Below are 20563 nucleotides of genomic sequence, written 5' to 3'. Positions count from 1 at the left end.
TTTGTCAGTGGACAAACGTTCAAAATCAACATAGGATTAAATACTTTTTTCCCTCACTGTGTGTGTGTATGTGTATATGTGTGCGTGTGTGTATATATATATACCGTTAATTTCCACTGGGGAATGCATTTTATTTATATTTTTAGGTATTTAGGGCATTTCCTCCTATACGGAGTATTGAAAGGCAGAGATAGCTACAGATGGTCTGATTGTTCGCTGTGACATCACTGTGACATCATCCTTGCTGAGCACAGTTCAGTCAGTACACACTGCTTAAACAGTAGTCACTGCTTAGCTGCTGTGGTGATCACGTGGCTAAAGATGGCAAATAGTAGAACACTTTTTTCCTGTTTTCCATGTGTATGCTGTGATGTAAGTAAAAGACTTGATTTTCTGTATAAGATTCCAGTTCTACATATAATTAACTGAGTTTTATTATGTTAACCAAATCCCCAGTGTAGTCCAGGATGGGGGATAAAGAGAATACAGATTGCACATGTTATCTGATTAGTAATGGGGAACACTGGGGAGGTTACACTCAGGTCTATCATTTTATTCTTTCTTCAATATTTAACCCTTTCATGGCTCCAGTTTTAATGTCCAAAGCACAGTTACAGCATATGGTTACTGTATCGGTTTTTGTGGTATGAATTCCTTGACCCTTATTCATTTCAGTTAGTGGTATGTCAAGTGAAAGCACTATAGACTATTGGTATTAGTATGCTTATACACACATATATCCTGTACATGTATATAATAAATATATCCGGACTGAAAGACAGCACTGAGACACTAATACTAGCAGCACAGGAACAGGCAATCGGCACCAGATCAACAGAGTCTACCACACCAGACAGGACCAGAGATTCCTCGCAGACAATCCAGCACATAGTAACCACGCTGAGAGCCACAAATAACTTGTGATCCTGTTCGTCTGGCAAAGAGACTTTTTCTGATTCTTTTAATTTCTGCCTTTTCAGGTCAGCGGAACACAAGTAATCAATGTTATCGAGCAAGGAGCAGGGGCACACCCAGGTACATTAAAACACTTTGTGTGTGTGTGTTATGTAAATATATAAATATATATTGGATACATATCACATATCCCATTAAAGTAACCAAATTACCCATCATTAACCTGCTTACACCATTTTTATATCCACTTTGTGACTTACTGTAGACTAGATGCTGCTATCATGACTGGCTTCAGCTATCGTGGTTTTACTTTTCCATGTCTGTCTTTCATTAACCTCGATTGAGTGATACTGTCTGCTGCCATTTGTAATTCTTATTTTGTCTTATTATTAATTTGCAGATGGTCCCCAGATTCCAGTTGCTTCTGATAGTGATTCATTCTCCTCACCAGATGAGGACAAGTTAGCCACTTTTGCAAAACAACTCGAAGATGAGTACAAAGTTAAGAGTGAAGCAGAAAAGCTGATAAAGGCGTATTCTACCGGCCGCTCCAAAGTATGTTTGGCATATTTTATTTTATCTTAAAGATAAACTATATCTTTATTTATTTGCATTTTAGAAAACTCCTTCCACTTTCTGCAATGTGTGACTTTTTCCCACTCGTGATGGGATCCTAGCTAATTTTAGTTGATAGCAGGCTGGGGATCCAGGAGCTAATGGACTCTTTCTGCTCCTTAATCGGACTGAAATTAAAAGACATCATTTTGTGGAGTTCGCCTACGGCTCTCTCTCAGCTGAATAATACAAGGCTCTTCCTTCCACTTTTTTAAGTGCAAAGATATACACAACTCTCGTTTTTTTTAATTATTTTGATTTGATATATTTGATATATTTGAAATAAGAAACAAAACCGTGGGTGAGAAAAAAAACATGGAAAGACATGATAGCAAAGGATATAAAGGATGTACAAGGAATAGGCAGCCATAAGTAAATACCATAAGAGTGAATGAAAGTAAAATACAGGATAAATTGAAACGTCCCAGAGAGCACATTCTGTCTAATTAGAAGGGGCTGGCATTTCAGATAAGGTAGGGATCAAGGTAAAGATTGGTAAACGAGTATTCCCTAACATCCTCTCCATCTACCATGATGTTGTCTTAAAATAGTTTGTTAATAGGGGAGGGGTACAAAATGTTGATGTATAGTTTCCACATTTGCAAAATCCTTTTTGTTAGCTTTCCTTTTGGCGTTATTGTAAATAGTGTGTCCGTTCTGAAAATGTGAAGTAATTTGGTGGTAAAGAGGGAAATATATTAAATCTCTAGGTGAAGTCCAACAATAGAGGAGAAATGCAAGGAACATTACAGTGTTAGAAATACAAACCTGTATCCCTAATGCTGAGGTGCCCCTGTCCCAAGTCAAATACAAGAAACCAAGAGGGAGGCACTCATCTAAACATGCATACTTATAAGGGTGCTGCTGGGGCCAATTCATACAACATACAAGATCCAGCGCACTCACTAAACAATAATTTAAGTATTAACATGTAGCCGTTTTATTTAAAATCACCTTACCTAGTCAAAAATAATGGGGGATTAGTTACATTATATGATCATACGTTGCATAAGCCTGCCACAACTCCAATGTTTTTGCCTAGTTGAGGTGGATTAATCTCATAAGAGCATACATTAGGTTGCTAGATTAGGACCAGCCAAGAATGGGGTACATTGACGTTGTGGCAGGCTTATGCAATGTATGATCATATACTGTAACTAAATTCCCATTATTTTTGCCCAGGTTAGGTGTTTTTAAAATAAAGCGACTACATTATATGAGCCTTGAGATTGCTATTTGGTAAATGGATGAGTGCGCTGGATCTTGGTCAAATACATGTCATCGTCCCCCTCCCCTCATGTGCAATACAAAATAATAGTAAAGTTTTGCTTACCTTTTCCACCTCTCTACATCCCGCAACATCAGTGAGGAAACGTGGCATCATTCTTGATGGTCCAATCCAATGTTCCTCCTGGGTTGCATTGGAGATCTGATGCTTTTCTATGAGCTTCCGCGACACATGACCGATTTTGACTTGTTGCTGTGGAAGCACCTCTAATCATTGTCAGTATGACAGCCTTTAAAGGTGAACTTAACCTAGCAATAACTTCTAAAAAAACCTGCAATGTTTTACATTGCAGGATTAAAAGGGAAAGGAACTCTGCACCCAGGCCATTTCACTGAGATTAAGTGCCTTGGTGACTTCATTGTCTCTTCAAAAGGGTTTTAAGAGACAGTGAAAATTAAACTTAGCTCATGTATACATGGTGGTGTGGGGTAATAAACCTAAACGTCCAGTTTTTGTTTATCTTAATTATCCATTTGATTTTTCTGCTTACAGGATCAGAAACATCTCGGTGATGCTCAGAAAATACTCCATGACAGCAAAAGAAAAATAGAAATTTTGCGCATGTTGATTCTCCAACATAAAGGTAAAGGTTCAGTGATGTCATATGTTCTGTGTATTGTGAATGTGGTTTGTGTTCTGCTCTCTTATAGAAAGCTAGGTTTATGGGGAAACATACAGCTCTTGGAAGTGTCAGACAAAGGGAATTCAGCTTCATTTTAACATTATTTGCAAATAATGGAATCTCCCAAGAATATTGCACTAACGCGTTTCGACCGTTATGGTCTTTATCAAAGTGCTGTAGTGTGAACAAATTTAGCGTTTAAATACATTAAAAAAGGCGCGCATTGTGATTTCTTCGCCTGTTTTTATATATTCCGTGATATGACATATTCTTATATATATATATGTAATCCTTTTCAATAATTTTTACTGTTAAAATTAGTAAAATATTTTATTCCAATAAGCTTCCCCACCAAAGTTCCGAATAGCAGTACAAAGCATGGATAAATATGTATAAAATGGATGTTCTTTACACTGTTTATTTACATTATGGACATGGTACAAAAGATATTTGAGAAAAACTCATTGATGCTGACCGGAACCGGAGTTTCGCTGGAACGCAAAGGGAACATGACCGCTGACCCGGAAATGCCCTGTGACACGCAACGTGACCGGAAGCCGGAAATTAAATGACAAGGAGTAACAGCCGGAAACCGGAAGTAAACCGGCGAAGAAATCACAATGCGCGCCTTTTTTAATGTATTTAAACGCTAAATTTGTTTCACACTACAGCACTTTGATAAAGACCATAACGGTCGAAACGCGTTAGTGCAATATTATTGGGAGATTCCATTATATGCTATGCTATGCAAATAAAGTTTGTTCCTGTACTTCCTGACTTGGTTTTCATCAATTGACACAAGGGGATTCTGACAGAGATCAACTTAACCTGCCTTTCCAGCATTGCGGTCTCCAGGAAATTATAAAAAGGCGCTTATAGTCTGAGCCGCTATTTAAGGCTCAGCACCACGTGAGTGGTCAATTTTATATTTATTTAATTTCATTCATTTTATACAGGCTATACTATGTCCTTTATTTTATATTTTTAGGACATCCAAGACATATGGTAATATTGCCTGTTTAATATATTTTATCTATTTTATATTTGGTGTATAATTACTTGCTCTCACTATACTATTTACGATATTGCTTTATACACTTTCTGTGTGATTTGGAGTGACTCACACTTGGTGATTTGAGCACCTTTTACCTATATTCCTCCTTTTTTACTGTGTTTTATTATAACAGGCTATTTACCCAAGGTTATTTTGACACTTTTAACGTAGCGATTTCATCGCCAATCTCTGCTAAATATTGGAGTAAAAGTGTTTTTTTTCTCTATTTTGGCATATACACCAATAACAACGGTTTTGTAATGTGTATTTCGTAAAGCTAGTGTGTGCTATTGTGTTCAGCTACATCTGCTGAGTATAACGATACCCCCATTGTATGCCTTTGGCACTATTCTGTGAATCTACAATGCCATATAAGAGACAAGGCTATTTCAGTTTCTATAATTAGAATTTTCATAGAATGATTTGACGGGCCTATGTCTCATTTTGGAGTATTATAGCAGTTTGACTGTTTAAATAACCCCACAAAGGGCTTTCATTTGATAAAGCAGATACCCCAGGGTATTTTATATGGCGTATATTGTGCCCTAACTTGTCACCATTTTTTTACGAATTTATGCCAATGTTTGTGGTGAAAGGAAAAAATATATTTCTTACACTTGATATGTGTCACTGTCATAATATCCCCAAAAGTATGCTCAGTTACATCTTCTGAGTAAACCAATATGCCCAATGTATGACCTAGACACTATTTTGTGATGTTACAGTGCTGTAAACGAGACGTGACAAGTTCAGGTTTTTAAGTGTGAATTTTCATGGTGTTTTGATGTGTCCGTGTCCCACTTTGGAGCTCTTTAGCAGGCAAGCTAGCCTAACACCGAATTCACCAATTCCCCACTATTTTCCGCCCACCCCAGCTAGCTAAATATATAATTTTAAAATATTTTAATGAATTAATAGAATAAATATAACCCCTGAGGATTCAAAAAAATAAAAATTAACCCTCAGGGTTTAAAAAAATAAAAAGCTGATGACTGTAAAATGTAGTCCCTGCCAATTGACAACTGTAGTCAGTGATCAATTGGCATGAAAGGGGTTAATTATATTAAAGCAGGTGAAAGGGGGTGGGATTTAACTTAAAAACTTTTATTTACAGGGAGAAGCAGATCATCACTGATCCGTCTCCATGCACTTCACACTGGCCGCGGAAGAGTCAGAGGCTGTCAGAGCGATCACAGCTGCAGGACAGTGCGATCAGGGGCTCCCAGTCTGCGTTGAATACCGAGACAGACCAGAGGAGCGTTAACCCTGCGATTGCGGTGATCCAGGGTTAACTTTAATAAATGACAGAACTTTTCCATCAAGGTTCCTTTAGGCAATGACAAGCTTGATGGGAAATTTCTGTCTGTGGTCGGAAAGCGGTTAAAATGTTTTGTGTTTGAAACAGTGCACTGAGACATATAGAAATATGTAGAGAAACCTTATAGAAATTACCCGTTTAATACTGTGACACCTGAAACTACCATGTTGATTTCCTTTTTACCATTAATATAATAAAATTTAATAATTTGTGTCCTAGAAACACCTACAATAAGTCCATTGGAGAAACGCATTGAGGAGTTGAGCCACCGATTTGCGATCGAGCGTGCCGTGGCTGAAGGAGCCAAACATGCCATCCAGAAATTGGATGGAAAGCCGCTTGTTGAGGTCAGTTACAAAGTGTATTCTCTTAACCATTTCATCCCCAGAATGAATAATGGGCCTCCAATGTCTGTCAAGGGGTTGGAAGTTGCAGTTTATTGGCATTAGCCAAGTAGCCATGGTATAGTATTATGACTTATAAAGCGCCAACAGAATCTGCTTTATGAATAATTTATATTCTCTCTTCTGAGACCTTAATTGTTTGAAGTCTTTATTGGTCCATTTGTTCTGTATTTTATTCTGTCTCTATGGTGCTTTATTTAAAATTCTCCCAATTGTTTAATTCCCATTTAGTTTTATTAAAAGCCAATAGCATAATATCAATCTATGGAAATCTATGCTAACTAGTTTTTTCTTTTCCATTCAGCATTTAAGTTAAATACGGGTTTTTTTTCAATAAACGGATTTGTAGGAAATAAAAATCTGAATTACCAAACTGAGACAAACCTAGATAAGCTCCGACTAAAGCCGAGATGGAATTTCTCCAGATCACTATTTTTAGTTTAAATATTTGCAGTTCAGATTTCAGACTTTAGTGATTAAGTTTTATACATTGAACATGATGTGGAATTATAACACCCTTTATAAATACAGTGAAAGTATGAGCCACACTCGTAGGACTTGTGTGTCTAACCTTGAACATCTGCTCATGTTAGACAGCAGCTTCCAGATATTTTTGCCAGCAGATAATGTCTGTCGTTCTGTTGATCCTTTATCTTTTTTTTTCACTTTTTAACAGGCACAATCAATACTACAGGCGTCAAATGAAAAGCTGGACCTCCTTAAATATTCCTTGGAGGAACGAGTGAAAGAACTTCCTGATGGCCACCATAGGAAGAGTATAACCACCGAGGAACTGTCCCTTGGTTCAGTCAAATCCAAGTCCATAGCACTAACGGGTAAGTTGTTTTGTCTCTGAAAGATCTGGGAATAAACGAAACAAGAATATTTAACATTGAAATATCCGAGCATGTTTCCATCTGTGTGAAGTCTGACTGGAGGAAACTCGCAGTTAGTCTACTTATATTCCAGCAGGATTTATTCTATGTGACGTGTATGCAAGTTTAAATGTGACCGGTGACATTTTAAATGATAACAATATGTAACTCTTAGCATCATTCTTCCAAATGTACTGAGCTAGCTTTCTGCATAACTTTTTATTGAGTGAATTAATAGCATAAACTAAGTAAACAAGTTAAGCATTACACTTTGAGGAATATTTTACTAATGGGAAATTAGATAAATGACTTTACTTACTGTCTAAGACACAGTTTATAATCATCTGAATATGTGAAAATGACATGTTACTGAGAATTTGCACATTCTTGGTATTCTCATGAATTCAGTTTTCCTTTTTTTTTATTATCTTAGAGTCCCACTAAGTGTAAAGGTTAATCCAGACGTGGACTCCTTGTTCACTTTGCATAGAGGGGTTCCAACTTGTATAGCGTTGACTTGTTGCATTTTGGTTCTGAATTACTCCTGTGAGTGTTTAGAAATATCTAATAATGCAAATAGTATAAGTTTCCTCTCTAATGGCACCAGTGAGATAAACCTTGTCTGACTACCAAGCAGGGACTAACTGAAGCTACTGAGTTTTTGTCTGTTTGTAAGTTCAGTTTTGGTTGATTTATATTCTGATAAAGATGTAAAAGCTGCCTAATCATTTCATATTCTGTGTGTGCTACTTAGACCAAACACAAAGTTTTCTTTAACATCAATGTGAAAGTGTAATAGCCATTGTTACAATATTTATTCTGATTGTTTGACAGGTACTCTGAAAGTGCGAGTAAAGGGCTGTCACGGTATTCTGGAGAATGTACCTGGCAGACTAAAGGACCCGTCAGATGTTCTCCCTGGCAGGAGTCCACGTCGAGGAAGATTCTTATTAATGAACCGGATCAGAAGAAACAACCGTGGCAGCAATCAGAACATCCAAGAGACTTTTGACTTTTCTAGTACAGTGATTTTTATCTTATTAATCCAGTTATGTGTACAGTGACGCTCAATAACAGTGCTCAATATCTGGGGTATCGAACCTTTCCCTGCTACAATTGTTAAACTACATATCCCACCATTTACTGACAGAATTTATAATCATAGTCCAGTAACATTTGACTGGTCATGGTTAGACAAGGTCTGTATAGGAATCTTGGATACTTTAACTCTGTAATGTTCCTGTTTGGGGAGAATGGAGGCGAAATACAAATATTATTATCTAATAGGATTCTCCGTCCTTCACAAAGACCCTGCCAATCAATCACAATACTGAAAGTGTTGTCAAGGAGATCAGTTTTACAAAACATATTTCCAGATATCCCTCCGCAATTGCCTTTTTCCACCAAATTATTTTACAAATTCTGAATGAAGTGACTCTAAACTTTAAAAGTGAAGGAAACATTTACCAAAGATTCTTCAAGCTGGGAATCCTATCTGTCAACTTTATATCCTCCTCTAAACAAGTTACAAGTTGCCTTTGAAACATCCTCCTGGTCCATGGGGAGAATACTGGCTCACAACACCCCTTACATTATCGTCTTATCTAATCAGTAGACGAGATCTCGACTACTTTACTCATTGATGATTTCATTGTTTCTTTGGGATTGCGGCTTTACCATTCTGAGACTTGAACACAGCTCACAGCCTGACTTTCAATTTTATGCTCTGGACTTTCCTGACTCTTTGTTAATGCAATGTTTTGGGTTAGTTTTCTCATCCATTTAATTGCCATTAAATATTATTATTACATGTATCTAACAATGACATTGTGATATATAACAGTACATTATTATGTAATCCTGTACATTCATAATAAATGCTAATAGTATTAAACAAATACAATATTACACAAACGTTACTGTATAGTAGAAAACATGGAATAGTGTGACAAAAAATATATAAATAAGATAGGCCCACCTCTCAGATCACCAGTAAAATCCTTGACATAATGTCATACCCAGGGGTGTATAACACAGGAGGGTCTATGTAGCAAACCTCATAGGATACTGTAGCACTTCAATATATGTGGAGTATAAACTGCAAGAAAGTCCCCTTAATTCAGTGTGCCAAAACAAGGCTGCAAGATGGTACCTCCTTAATCCAGTGTGGCAAAACAAGGCTGCAGGATGATACTTCCTTAATCCAGTGTGCCAAAACAAGGCTGCAGGATGGGACCTCCTTAATCCAGTGTGCCAAAACAAGGCTGCAGCATGGTACCTCCTTAATCTAGTGTGCCAAAACAAGGCTGCAGGATGGGACCTCCTTAATCCAGTGTGCCAAAACAAGGCTGCAGGATGGTACCTCCTTAATCCAGTGTGCCAAAACAAGGCTGCAGCATGGTACCTCCTTAATCCAGTGTGCCAAAACAAGGCTGCATGATGGGACCTCCTTAATCTAGTGTGCCAAAACAAGGCTGCAGGATGGGACCTCCTTAATCCAGTGTGCCAAAACAAGGCTGCAGGATGGTACCTCCTTAATCCAGTGTGCCAAAACAAGGCTGCAGGATGGTACCTCCTTAATCCAGTGTGCCAAAACAAGGCTGCAGGGTGTTACCTCCTTAATCCAGTGTGCCAAAACAAGGCTGCAGGATGGGACCTCCTTAATCCAGTGTGCCAAAACAAGGCTGCAGGATGGGACCTCCTTAATCCAGTGTGCCAAAACAAGGCTGCAGGATGGGACCTCCTTAATCCAGTGTGCCAAAACAAGGCTGCAGGATGGTACCTCCTTAATCCAGTGTGCCAAAACAAGGCTGCAGGATGGGACCTCCTTAATCTAGTGTGCCAAAACAAGGCTGCAGGATGGGACCTCCTTAATCTAGTGTGCCAAAACAAGGCTGCAGGATGGGACCTCCTTAATCTAGTGTGCCAAAACAAGGCTGCAGGATGGGACCTCCTTAATCCAGTGTGCCAAAACAAGGCTGCAGGATGGGACCTCCTTAATCTAGTGTGCCAAAACAAGGCTGCAGGATGGGACCTCCTTAATCTAGTGTGCCAAAACAAGGCTGCAGGATGGTACCTCCTTAATCCAGTGTGCCAAAACAAGGCTGCAGGATGGGACCTCCTTAATCCAGTGTGCCAAAACAAGGCTGCAGGATGGTACCTCCTTAATCCAGTGTGCCAAAACAAGGCTGCAGCATGGTACCTCCTTAATCCAGTGTGCCAAAACAAGGCTTCAGCATGGTACCTCCTTAATCCAGTGTGCCAAAACAAGGCTGCAGGATGGTACCTCCTTAATCTAGTGTGCCATAACAAGGCTGCAGGGTGTTACCTCCTTAATCCAGTGTGCCAAAACAAGGCTGCAGGCTGATACCTCCTTAATCTAGTGTGCCAAAACAAGGCTGCAGGGTGTTACCTCCTTAATCCAGTGTGCCAAAACAAGGCTGCAGGCTGATACCTCCTTAATCTAGTGTGCCATAACAAGGCTGCAGGGTGTTACCTCCTTAATCCAGTGTGCCAAAACAAGGCTGCAGGCTGATACCTCCTTAATCTAGTGTGCCAAAACAAGGCTGCAGGGTGTTACCTCCTTAATCCAGTGTGCCAAAACAAGGCTGCAGGATGGTACCTTCTTAATCTAGTGTGCCAAAACAAGGCTGCAGGATGGTACCTCCTTAATCCAGTGTGCCAAAACAAGGCTTCAGCATGGTACCTCCTTAATCCAGTGTGCCAAAACAAGGCTTCAGCATGGAACCTCCTTAATCCAGTGTGCCAAAACAAGGCTGCAGGATGGTACCTCCTTAATCTAGTGTGCCATAACAAGGCTGCAGCATGGTACCTCCTTAATCCAGTGTGCCAAAACAAGGCTGCAGGATGGTACCTCCTTAATCTAGTGTGCCATAACAAGGCTGCAGGGTGTTACCTCCTTAATCCAGTGTGCCAAAACAAGACTGCATGATGATACCTCCTTAATCTAGTGTGCCAAAACAAGGCTGCAGGATGATACCTCCTCAATCTAGTGTGCCATAACAAGGCTTCAGCATGGTACCTCCTTAATCCAGTGTGCCAAAACAAGGCTGCAGGATGGTACCTCCTTAATCTAGTGTGCCATAACAAGGCTGCAGGATGATACCTCCTTAATCCAGTGTGCCAAAACAAGGCTGCAGGATGGTACCTCCTTAATCTAGTGTGCCAAAACAAGGCTGCAGCATGGTACCTCCTTAATCCAGTGTGCCAAAACAAGGCTGCAGGATGGTACCTCCTTAATCTAGTGTGCCAAAACAAGGCTGCAGCATGGTACCTCCTTAATCCAGTGTGCCAAAACAAGGCTGCAGGATGGTACCTCCTTAATCCAGTGTGCCAAAACAAGGCTGCAGGATGGTACCTCCTTAATCCAGTGTGCCAAAACAAGGCTGCAGGATGGGACCTCCTTAATCCAGTGTGCCAAAACAAGGCTGCAGCATGGTACCTCCTTAATCCAGTGTGCCAAAACAAGGCTGCAGGATGGTACCTCCTTAATCTAGTGTGCCAAAACAAGGCTGCAGCATGGTACCTCCTTAATCCAGTGTGCCAAAACAAGGCTGCAGGATGGTACCTCCTTAATCCAGTGTGCCAAAACAAGGCTGCAGGATGGTACCTCCTTAATCCAGTGTGCCAAAACAAGGCTGCAGGATGGTACCTCCTTAATCTAGTGTGCCAAAACAAGGCTGCAGCATGGTACCTCCTTAATCTAGTGTGCCAAAACAAGGCTGCAGCATGGTACCTCCTTAATCCAGTGTGCCAAAACAAGGCTGCAGGGTGTTACCTCCTTAATCCAGTGTGCCAAAACAAGGCTGCAGGATGGTACCTCCTTAATCTAGTGTGCCAAAACAAGGCTGCAGCATGGTACCTCCTTAATCTAGTGTGCCAAAACAAGGCTGCAGCATGGTACCTCCTTAATCCAGTGTGCCAAAACAAGGCTGCAGGATGGTACCTCCTTAATCCAGTGTGCCAAAACAAGGCTGCAGGATGGTACCTCCTTAATCCAGTGTGCCAAAACAAGGCTGCAGCATGGTACCTCCTTAATCCAGTGTGCCAAAACAAGGCTGCAGCATGGTACCTCCTTAATCCAGTGTGCCAAACCAAGACTGCAGCATGGGACCTCTTCCATTGTGCCAAACCGAGGCTGCAGTGGGAAACCTCCTAGTCCCACATTGTTGTCATGCTGTAGGTTTCCACGTGTTAGCGTAGTGAGACTATTCAGAATCAGGGAAATCCATTAGATATCTCAGTCTTGAGATTTACAAAAAAAATGGCGCTGCTCCAAAGTAAAAACCAAGTAGACCGTTTTAGTCAGCCAACAATCTGTACAGGTGTTGCAATGTATAGCAAAGTAGTTTTAAAAAAAAAAAAGAAGCTTTTTACTACTACTTTGCCGTACTATTATACATTGCAACACCTGTTCAGATCGTTTGATGGCCATTGTTCCATAATAAGACATTTTTAACATTACTCTATACAGCAGCTCACAAACTACATTTTAAGTTGGTAGACGGGCCTTATGCCCTACAATGGCCTTATTTATCGTAAACTCACTTACCTGATTCTATTGGATTGGTTACACAAATTATTTATTGAAGACACCTCTGTAAAACAATTCTTCCAAATCTGAGGCCAATATGTATTTACAATAAACATCGCTATCCAAATGAAAATCAAAACCACAATATCGATCTATATCCTGTTCAAAAGTTGTAGCAGGTCAACACCAAACTACTCTACCCACATATAAACTTGGACTCACTCATCGTACAAACTCCATTCTTTACATTATTTGTTAGACAAAAAAGACCGACAGCAGGAACATCATTATCAACATGTTTTTAGTGAATTGGTTCTAGTGTTATTTCACATATATCTCTTTGCTTATATTCAGACGGTATTACCTGGCTGACTATAAAGTTGTCTAGTTTTTTATTTTCTTTTGCTTTTTTTACAGAATACAGGAGATTAGACTCCTTTGATGAAAGCAAACCTCTAGAGCTTTGTGTAAAGCTAATAGATGAACCTTTATATTGTCTGTGTATTGACCAAAGCTACGTAGAAATGTTCTTTAAATTAAAATACTCTTAGCCTTTTAAGTTGAGTTCCTGAAATTTCCTTACAGGTGAAGTCCGTACTCAGCTGAAGATCGATCATATTCCAGTGGGTTCAACAAGTTGGAAAACTGTTTCTAACCCATCCTGGAATAAGACATTTAAACTGGATTTAGATAAGGTACATATGGCATGCGTGTATTATTTTTTTTTAGCTTGAATTCATTTTTGGCCCCAGGTAGAATTAATATGTTATAAATCTTCAAATCCTGTAAAGAGTTGTCTAATTGAACTCTTATTTCTAAACCTTTTAGGACCTTAATGTGTCAGACAGTTAAAATGTAGAGTTGTTTAACATTGGGTTAGTTTATCTTTCTCTAGATATTGTTAAAGGATTTTTTAAACAATCTGTGATATATTGCATATTTTAGAAAACATTTGCCACCTTGACTTTTTATAACTTTTTAGTTAAAGGCATTCTGTCAAGCATTAACTAACCACGTTGTTTAATTGCTTATTTTCCCCAATAAACAAGCTTGCCATGTGGATAGAAAATTTATAGGTGCAAACTGATTTTATGTTTACATACCCACCACTTCTGGGTCTGCTTAATGCTCTGTACACCTGACCTGGAATGAACTGCGATTAATCTCTCAAAGTTAGCAAGTCCTGCTGTGTCAAGCACACACATGGAAGACTAGTAGTGTGGCTAGTAATAGGGCAAAGAATATAACACTTTAAACAAATATATATTATATCTATTCATTTACTAACCTATATATTGATGAAAAATAATTTTGTTTTTTTTTAATGTGAAAATGGTAAAATGTGGTTTAAATGTGTGGAAATGGTTCCTTACGAAAACATGATTGGCCAAAAACTTTTTTTGTTTAAATAACTATTGCTCATTTAATTTTTACATAGTCTCGGGAGCTAGAAATATCCTTATATTGGCATGATCAGAGATCACTGTGTGCCACAAAGACTCTGAAGTTGGAAGAATTCCTGTTGAACCCCAAACAGGAACTGTGTCTACAACTGGAACCACAGGGCACCCTTTTCATCAAGGTGAGAACCAATCTCTGGCCACTATCAATTTATAGTTATATTTTAATGTAATAATACAGAAAACAAAAGAATGATTACGTTACAGAACTTTACAAGCTGGTGAATGTTCACACTTAGTGAATAAGTGTACAAATCTAAATCAAACTGTACTGAAGTGTAAACTGAAATGCACAACTTAGGTAACAATAGGTGATTTGAAAGCATTCCTTAAGTCAGCAATAGTAGTACCTTGGATTTTTAGCCTTTAAGGGACTCTGTTTTTTAATTCACGCAATTCTGCATTTAGTGAATAAACCTTTATATATAGGTCATATTACCTACATTACCACTTATAGCATCTTTAGCAATCTTTGACCTTTTTAGATAAAGGACACTATATTAAGTTATAAACTATTTATCTATATGAAGGGCTTCACTTATTGTGATTAGCTGTGAACAGATTTGAAGCTGTTTACTTTTCCAATTGTGTGTCTGTTTATATGTTGGTTTGGCAAAATAAGATATTGCCATTTACTTCCTGCAGTTAACTCTTTCACCTTGTTTTGGAATAGGTGACGTTTTCCAGTCCTTTCATCCAGAAAAGGCCAAAGCTTCAAACAATTAGGAAATTAATCTCCACAAAACAAGGTAAGTGTATGTTTAACATGCCTCGCATTAATTAGCAAACTGCCCATGGGCCTTTAAAGGCATCTATCAGGCAGAAATGATTAATGATTGGTTACTGACAAGCGGCGAACCCTTGTACCCCAGTACTAGCCCCCAGTGTGATAGAACACATCAAGCTTGTCAAGCAGTGTGAATGCACTCAGTAACCAGTGTGGGATTTCATGTTTCATTATCTTACAGGTAGAGAAACTGATACATATACATCCATTCTAACAACCATACTGCAGGATGTACATCTTATAACATATACAGTATACACAGATTAAATTACTTATACCTACCTGAAGATCATCATTTTCACTGGATGCCAGTCGCATTAAACACTAAAGAAATTGGCATTATTGTTTAATGTAATATTATAAACCATAGCTCATAATTAATACATTCAAATAAAGTTCTAGGCTTGGAGATTGTGTTCCTTGTCTTTTCCTTTTGCTTTTACTTTAGAGTTTTGGGATTATGATAAAAGCAATTCATCCATTATTGATCTCTGTGTATCATATACAATAATCAAGTTATGTTCTGTTCTACTTTTATAGAAAAGACCACAGAACCAGCTCAACTGGAGGATGCAGCTATTGATGCTCATTCGGTGCCTGTATTGGACACTGAGAGCGTTGAGTCATCGGCGCCAACTGTGGATCCTGAAACAGAAAAGACCATCCAACCAGCTCCAGAAGAGGATGTGGTTACTGACTCTCCTATATTGCCAGTAGCCACTGAGAGCATGCACCCATTAACACCCGATGTTTATATCATTACAGAAGAGACCTTCCACCCACCTCCAATGGAAGCTACAACTATTGACAATGTACCAGTAGTGGACACTGAAATTGTGGAGTCATCACCACCAACTATCATCACTATTACTGCAGAAACCATCCAACCACCTCCAGAGGAAGCTAGAATTATTGACAATGCTCCACTGCCAGTAGAGGACTCTGCGAGCATGGAACCATTGATTGATGCAATTACAGAAAAGACAATCCAACCACCTCCAGAGGAGGATGCAGCTATTAATGCTGATTCACTACCAGTAGAGGACTCTGAGAGCGTGGAGCCATTGCCGCCAGCTGTCGAAGATACAGAAAAGATAATCCAACCAACTCCAGAAGAGGCTGTAGTTATTGACACGCCTCAAGTACCAGCAGTGGACATTGAGAAAGTGGAATCATCACCACCAGCTGCTGCTACTGATATGGAAAACAACATCCAAACACCAACAGAGAAAGATGCAGTTATTGATGTTGATAACATTGCAGAAGAAACCACTGGACCACCAAAGGGTTTAGTTCGTGACGCTGTTCCATTGGCAGAAGCAAAAGTGGAAAAGCCATCATCATCAGCTGGGTATTGAGATATTCATCTTTCTCATCAATGCTGTTAACGTATACTGTGTGTTATAGGAGCATTTTGTTTTGGGTCTTTTTTTTCATGGGGGAGGGGACTGTATGTAATTTTAAATATATTTAAAATTGTGTTCTTTTCTTTGCAGTATTCAGCAAGGAGCTCGACTGAGCATTCAGGATTTTGATTGTCTCTGTGTGCTGGGAAGAGGAGCATTTGGAAAGGTGGGTTATGGTGTGAATTCCACTTTCAATATAAAACGTGTCTAGATAAATGCTAGGTAACAATATGTAAAGATATATTTTTTTTTATTATTTATATTTTTTTACATTTCAGGTTCTGCTTGTTGAGTACAAGCGTACAAAGATCAAATTCGCTTTAAAAGCCCAGAAAAAACAAGGCATAACTGGAACTAAAAGAGTCCCTAGGTCAGTAAATGGAGAGTACTTAAAATCACATTTTTTGTATTATTTTTTTGGATGGTGATACTATTTGTCAGTTTTTATTTGTGCCCAAGAGTTGCCTTTAATAAACTGATTAATTGAGGGCAAGTCCTGAGCCTCATGGCAGCTGGTTGCCATTTAAAAGAAGAAAAACTAGCACAACAAGAGGACATAGTCTTAAAGTAGAGCGACAAAGGTTTAAAAATAATATCAGGAAGTATTACTTTACTGAGAGGGTAGTGGATGCATGGAGATAAGGTGGTAGAGGTTTACACAGTGAAGGAGTTGAAGCATGCGTGGGATAGGCATAAGGCTATCCTAGCCATAAGAAAAGGCCAGAGACTAATGAAAGTATTTAGGAAAATTGGGCAAACTAGATGGGCCGAATGGTTCTTAACTGCCGTCACATTCTATGTTTCTATTTGCATCTTGACAGAGCTACTCACATAGCTTCTATTTTAAGCTTATTCTTGAGGCTAATTGCATTCACAATCAACACATTCAGTGCTCAACCAGTTGCTAAGACTGAATGGAACTGTCCGGTTTCTAGAGGTGCCGACGCCTCTATCACTGTCGGAGCCGACCAGGCCTAGTGAAGGCACTGGGCAGGAGAGGCGGCCAATCTTCTGTCCTGTGGAGCACAACTCTCTTGCAGAGACCTACAGTGTTCCCCCTGGGCCAGTGGGGGATATCCCGGTCTCCAGTGTCACCAGTCACCAGTCTGAAATCGTACAGCAGTGTATTGGAACGCAACTCTGAATGCAGGATAGTGGAGGTACTTTCCCATCAGGGGCATGCTATAAATATGACCGAGCAGCCTTGGAGTGACCCCGTTGAGCACTGAATGAGAAGATTGGAAGCTATCTTTCACGACTTCTATCCTAAGCTAACAGCCCGAGAAGTACAGTCCCGGTTGAATTCCCGATCCCGAGATCAGCGGCGACAGAAGCGAGTTGGTGGCAGGACCCCTCTGGTCATTACTTAACTGCAAGCAACTGATCCTCGTTTCCACGATCCTCCTGGGCTGAAGGTCACTAAGGGCTTACTCACCTTGCATCAACCACACCAGCAATTAGCGACAAACTATACCACTCCTCCGCTGTCCCTTAGATGGGAAGGACTTTGACTTTGTCAGTTCTCAAGTCTGTGGATCAGGGATGCAGGCCTACACAAAGGACTGGGGCTATGGAGGTGCCTTGCCTCACCGTTCTATTACAGCTATTCTTCATATCCAGAGACTGAGAATTGGCTAAACATGGGGCTCACTACAGCATATAGCCATAACACCTCCTGTATGAGCTTTGCTGGGTTTCCTGAAGGACTCCAACTCCCATTCTGCGTTCAGCTGTTCAGTCAAAAAGTGTTATCATTGACTTTACTTTAGTATTACATTTTTTTTTCTTTTATCTTTTATTTCGTATCATTTATGTTGCATAGATGAGACACTCTGGTATAGCTTTTAGATGCAGTAGTACTCCTCTGGGTAATGGCTTAGCATGTGATTTAGCATTCTTACCCTATGTTACTTCATCAGTTGTCACCGTGTCTGGAAAAGCTACTCGTTAGCAAGCCTCTATCTTAATATATACCCAGACATGACTCTAGCTTGTTATTACTATATTCTAAAAATGTGCATTTACTCTACATGCCATGCTGACACTTTATACAATTTCTTATTACAAGGCTTGTAAATGTTGTAGTGGCACTACAAGTAAGAATGTTATTATTTGCACAGCAATAAAAAACTAAATTAAAATAAAAGGTGATTAATTCAATTATTCCCTTTTTATTTCCAAGACTTATATGTGAAAAGGAAATCCTACAGACTGTGAGCGAAGTAACGCATCCTTTCCTTGTTAATATGTTGGCAAGTTTCCAGACTCAGGATCATTTTTGTTTTTTAATGGAGTATGCTGCTGGTGGGGACTTAATGACCGATATTAGGAACAACAACTTTCAGCCATTTTCCACAACCAGAGCTGTGTAAGTAACAATAGTTTTGGGATTATGGAAACGGATTGTCGCAGTTTGGTTGGTAAAGGGTGCTGACTGCAGCAGCAATCACTGTAAGTAGGAAATTAATACCCATATAAATACAAAGCAATGAGGAAAGATAACAAGTATGTTAGCTACACGAAAACAAGTGGGTAACACAAATGCAAAACAAGAGAAAAGGGAAATTTAATATGAGGAAACTGGAGGCCTCTGGGTCTCTGACCTTCTGGACACAGGATCTCCAGGAGCAGGACACAGGGAGCAACTCCATAACAAATCCAATGAACTGACACAGAAAGGGCTGGGCTACACTAAATAGGGAGAACATCATCCTAAGGAAAGGCTTGCTGGGGACAGAGTCAGATCTCTTCAGTCTGGGGACAGCAGCCTGCAACAGCACCACAGAAAGGTGTTGGCAGTATGAGGTACTGCACCAAACTGCAGAGATCAGAAAACCAGGCAATATTCATGGACTCGTGACACCAAGCTAGACATCCTAACCAAATGTAATAAAGGGACACTATAGTCACCAGAACAACTGCAGATTATTGTATCTGTTCTGGTGAGTAGAATCATTCCCTTCAGGCTTTTTGCAGTAAACACGGTCTTTTCATGGAAAATGCAGTGTTTACATTACAGCCTAGTGATAACTTCACTCGCCACTCCTCAGATGGCTGCTGGAAGTGCTTCCTGGGAAAGTGCTGCACAGTGTACAGCGCTGCCATTCAGTGTCTCCACCCTCTGCATGGAGACAATGAACTTTCCTTATAGAGATACATTGATTAATGCATCTCTATGAGGAGATGCTGATTAACCAGAGCTGTGATTGGCTTGTCTGGCTCTGACCCTGATCTGCCTCCTTGACAGTCTCAGCCAATCCTATAGGAAAACATTATGACGGACTCACAGAATAATTTCTGATGATGTCAGCCAAGCAGGCATATCAGGGACAGAGGCAGCTGCAGATTTGAATACAAGTGGAATCAAACTTTTCAATGGTACAAAAACTTAATTTCCTTCCCTAAAATGAAACTAACTTATTCTCTTTTCTACAGGTTTTATGCGGCGTGTTGTGTGCTCGGCCTGGAATTCTTACATCAAAACGATATTGTTCACAGGTAAGTGTACAGGAAAAAATAAAGTTGAACATACATACATAGTGTCCCCATAAATATTATCTGTGTTATTTACTGTATTGTGATCAAAAAGCTGTGTCTGTGGTTTGATTGATTAGTTATGTTATCATGGTAACTATTTTTGTATTATATTAGTTGTCTTTAAATCTAATTTTTAAAAAACGAGAAATTAAAATCGCTTTCAAGTATAGGGAACTGTTTACTGTGATGTAATAAATCAGTATAACACTGATACGTAATGACACAAAAATATATGGTGTGTGTGTCTTTAAATCTGTGATCATTAGGTGAACAGAGTATATACCAAATGGTGTACTTTGAAGTACAGAGATATATTACTTATAAGGTGGAAATATAGTTTGAATAACTGTATTTCATAAAAATGGATAAAAATCAATAAAGTCCAATGAATTCCAAATGAAGTTTAAAAATGATTCAAAATTTATTGGAAAAGCGCCTATGTCAGGGCATTCAAAGTGGTAGAATATAAAAATATAAAACTGCATAAAAATAAATAAATATAAGTCAGGGACGTTATGCAAGATTGTTACCAGCACATCTGTGTAAGTTGTTCCGTTTTCGTAGTGAGGACCGATCAGGATGGATGTGGATAGTTTGTTACACTCTCTGCCGGCTGTTCGTGAGGTTGGCATGCGTCCCAGACCTCACTCTGGATGATGCACGCTGTTGGCCGGCGGGTCCCCAGATCTCGGAACACTCTTCGTTGGATGGAAAAATACTGCAGCTGG

General features: G+C 39.4%; 1 protein-coding gene across 1 annotated transcript in view; it reads left to right on the top strand.

Annotated features, from left to right (window-relative positions):
• Nucleotides 1–20563, top strand: part of LOC134582623 (serine/threonine-protein kinase N2-like) — a 49049-nt gene that overhangs the window by 10244 nt on the left and 18242 nt on the right. Inside the window, exons 2-16 of the mRNA XM_063439286.1 lie at nt 981–1035; nt 1316–1470; nt 3311–3401; nt 6032–6159; nt 6893–7052; nt 7773–7801; nt 7883–8111; nt 13231–13340; nt 14084–14227; nt 14779–14854; nt 15433–16243; nt 16389–16464; nt 16577–16668; nt 18481–18666; nt 19734–19796. Coding sequence (XP_063295356.1) covers nt 981–1035; nt 1316–1470; nt 3311–3401; nt 6032–6159; nt 6893–7052; nt 7773–7801; nt 7883–8111; nt 13231–13340; nt 14084–14227; nt 14779–14854; nt 15433–16243; nt 16389–16464; nt 16577–16668; nt 18481–18666; nt 19734–19796 — 2405 coding nt within the window. The remainder of the gene's footprint in view (nt 1–980; nt 1036–1315; nt 1471–3310; nt 3402–6031; nt 6160–6892; nt 7053–7772; nt 7802–7882; nt 8112–13230; nt 13341–14083; nt 14228–14778; nt 14855–15432; nt 16244–16388; nt 16465–16576; nt 16669–18480; nt 18667–19733; nt 19797–20563) is intronic.

This window comes from Pelobates fuscus, chromosome 13 (assembly GCF_036172605.1).
Source record: "Pelobates fuscus isolate aPelFus1 chromosome 13, aPelFus1.pri, whole genome shotgun sequence".
NCBI classification, from domain to species: domain Eukaryota; kingdom Metazoa; phylum Chordata; class Amphibia; order Anura; family Pelobatidae; genus Pelobates; species Pelobates fuscus.
Note: the sequence above shows the minus strand (reverse complement) of the source record. Positions and strands in the feature narration are given on the sequence as shown.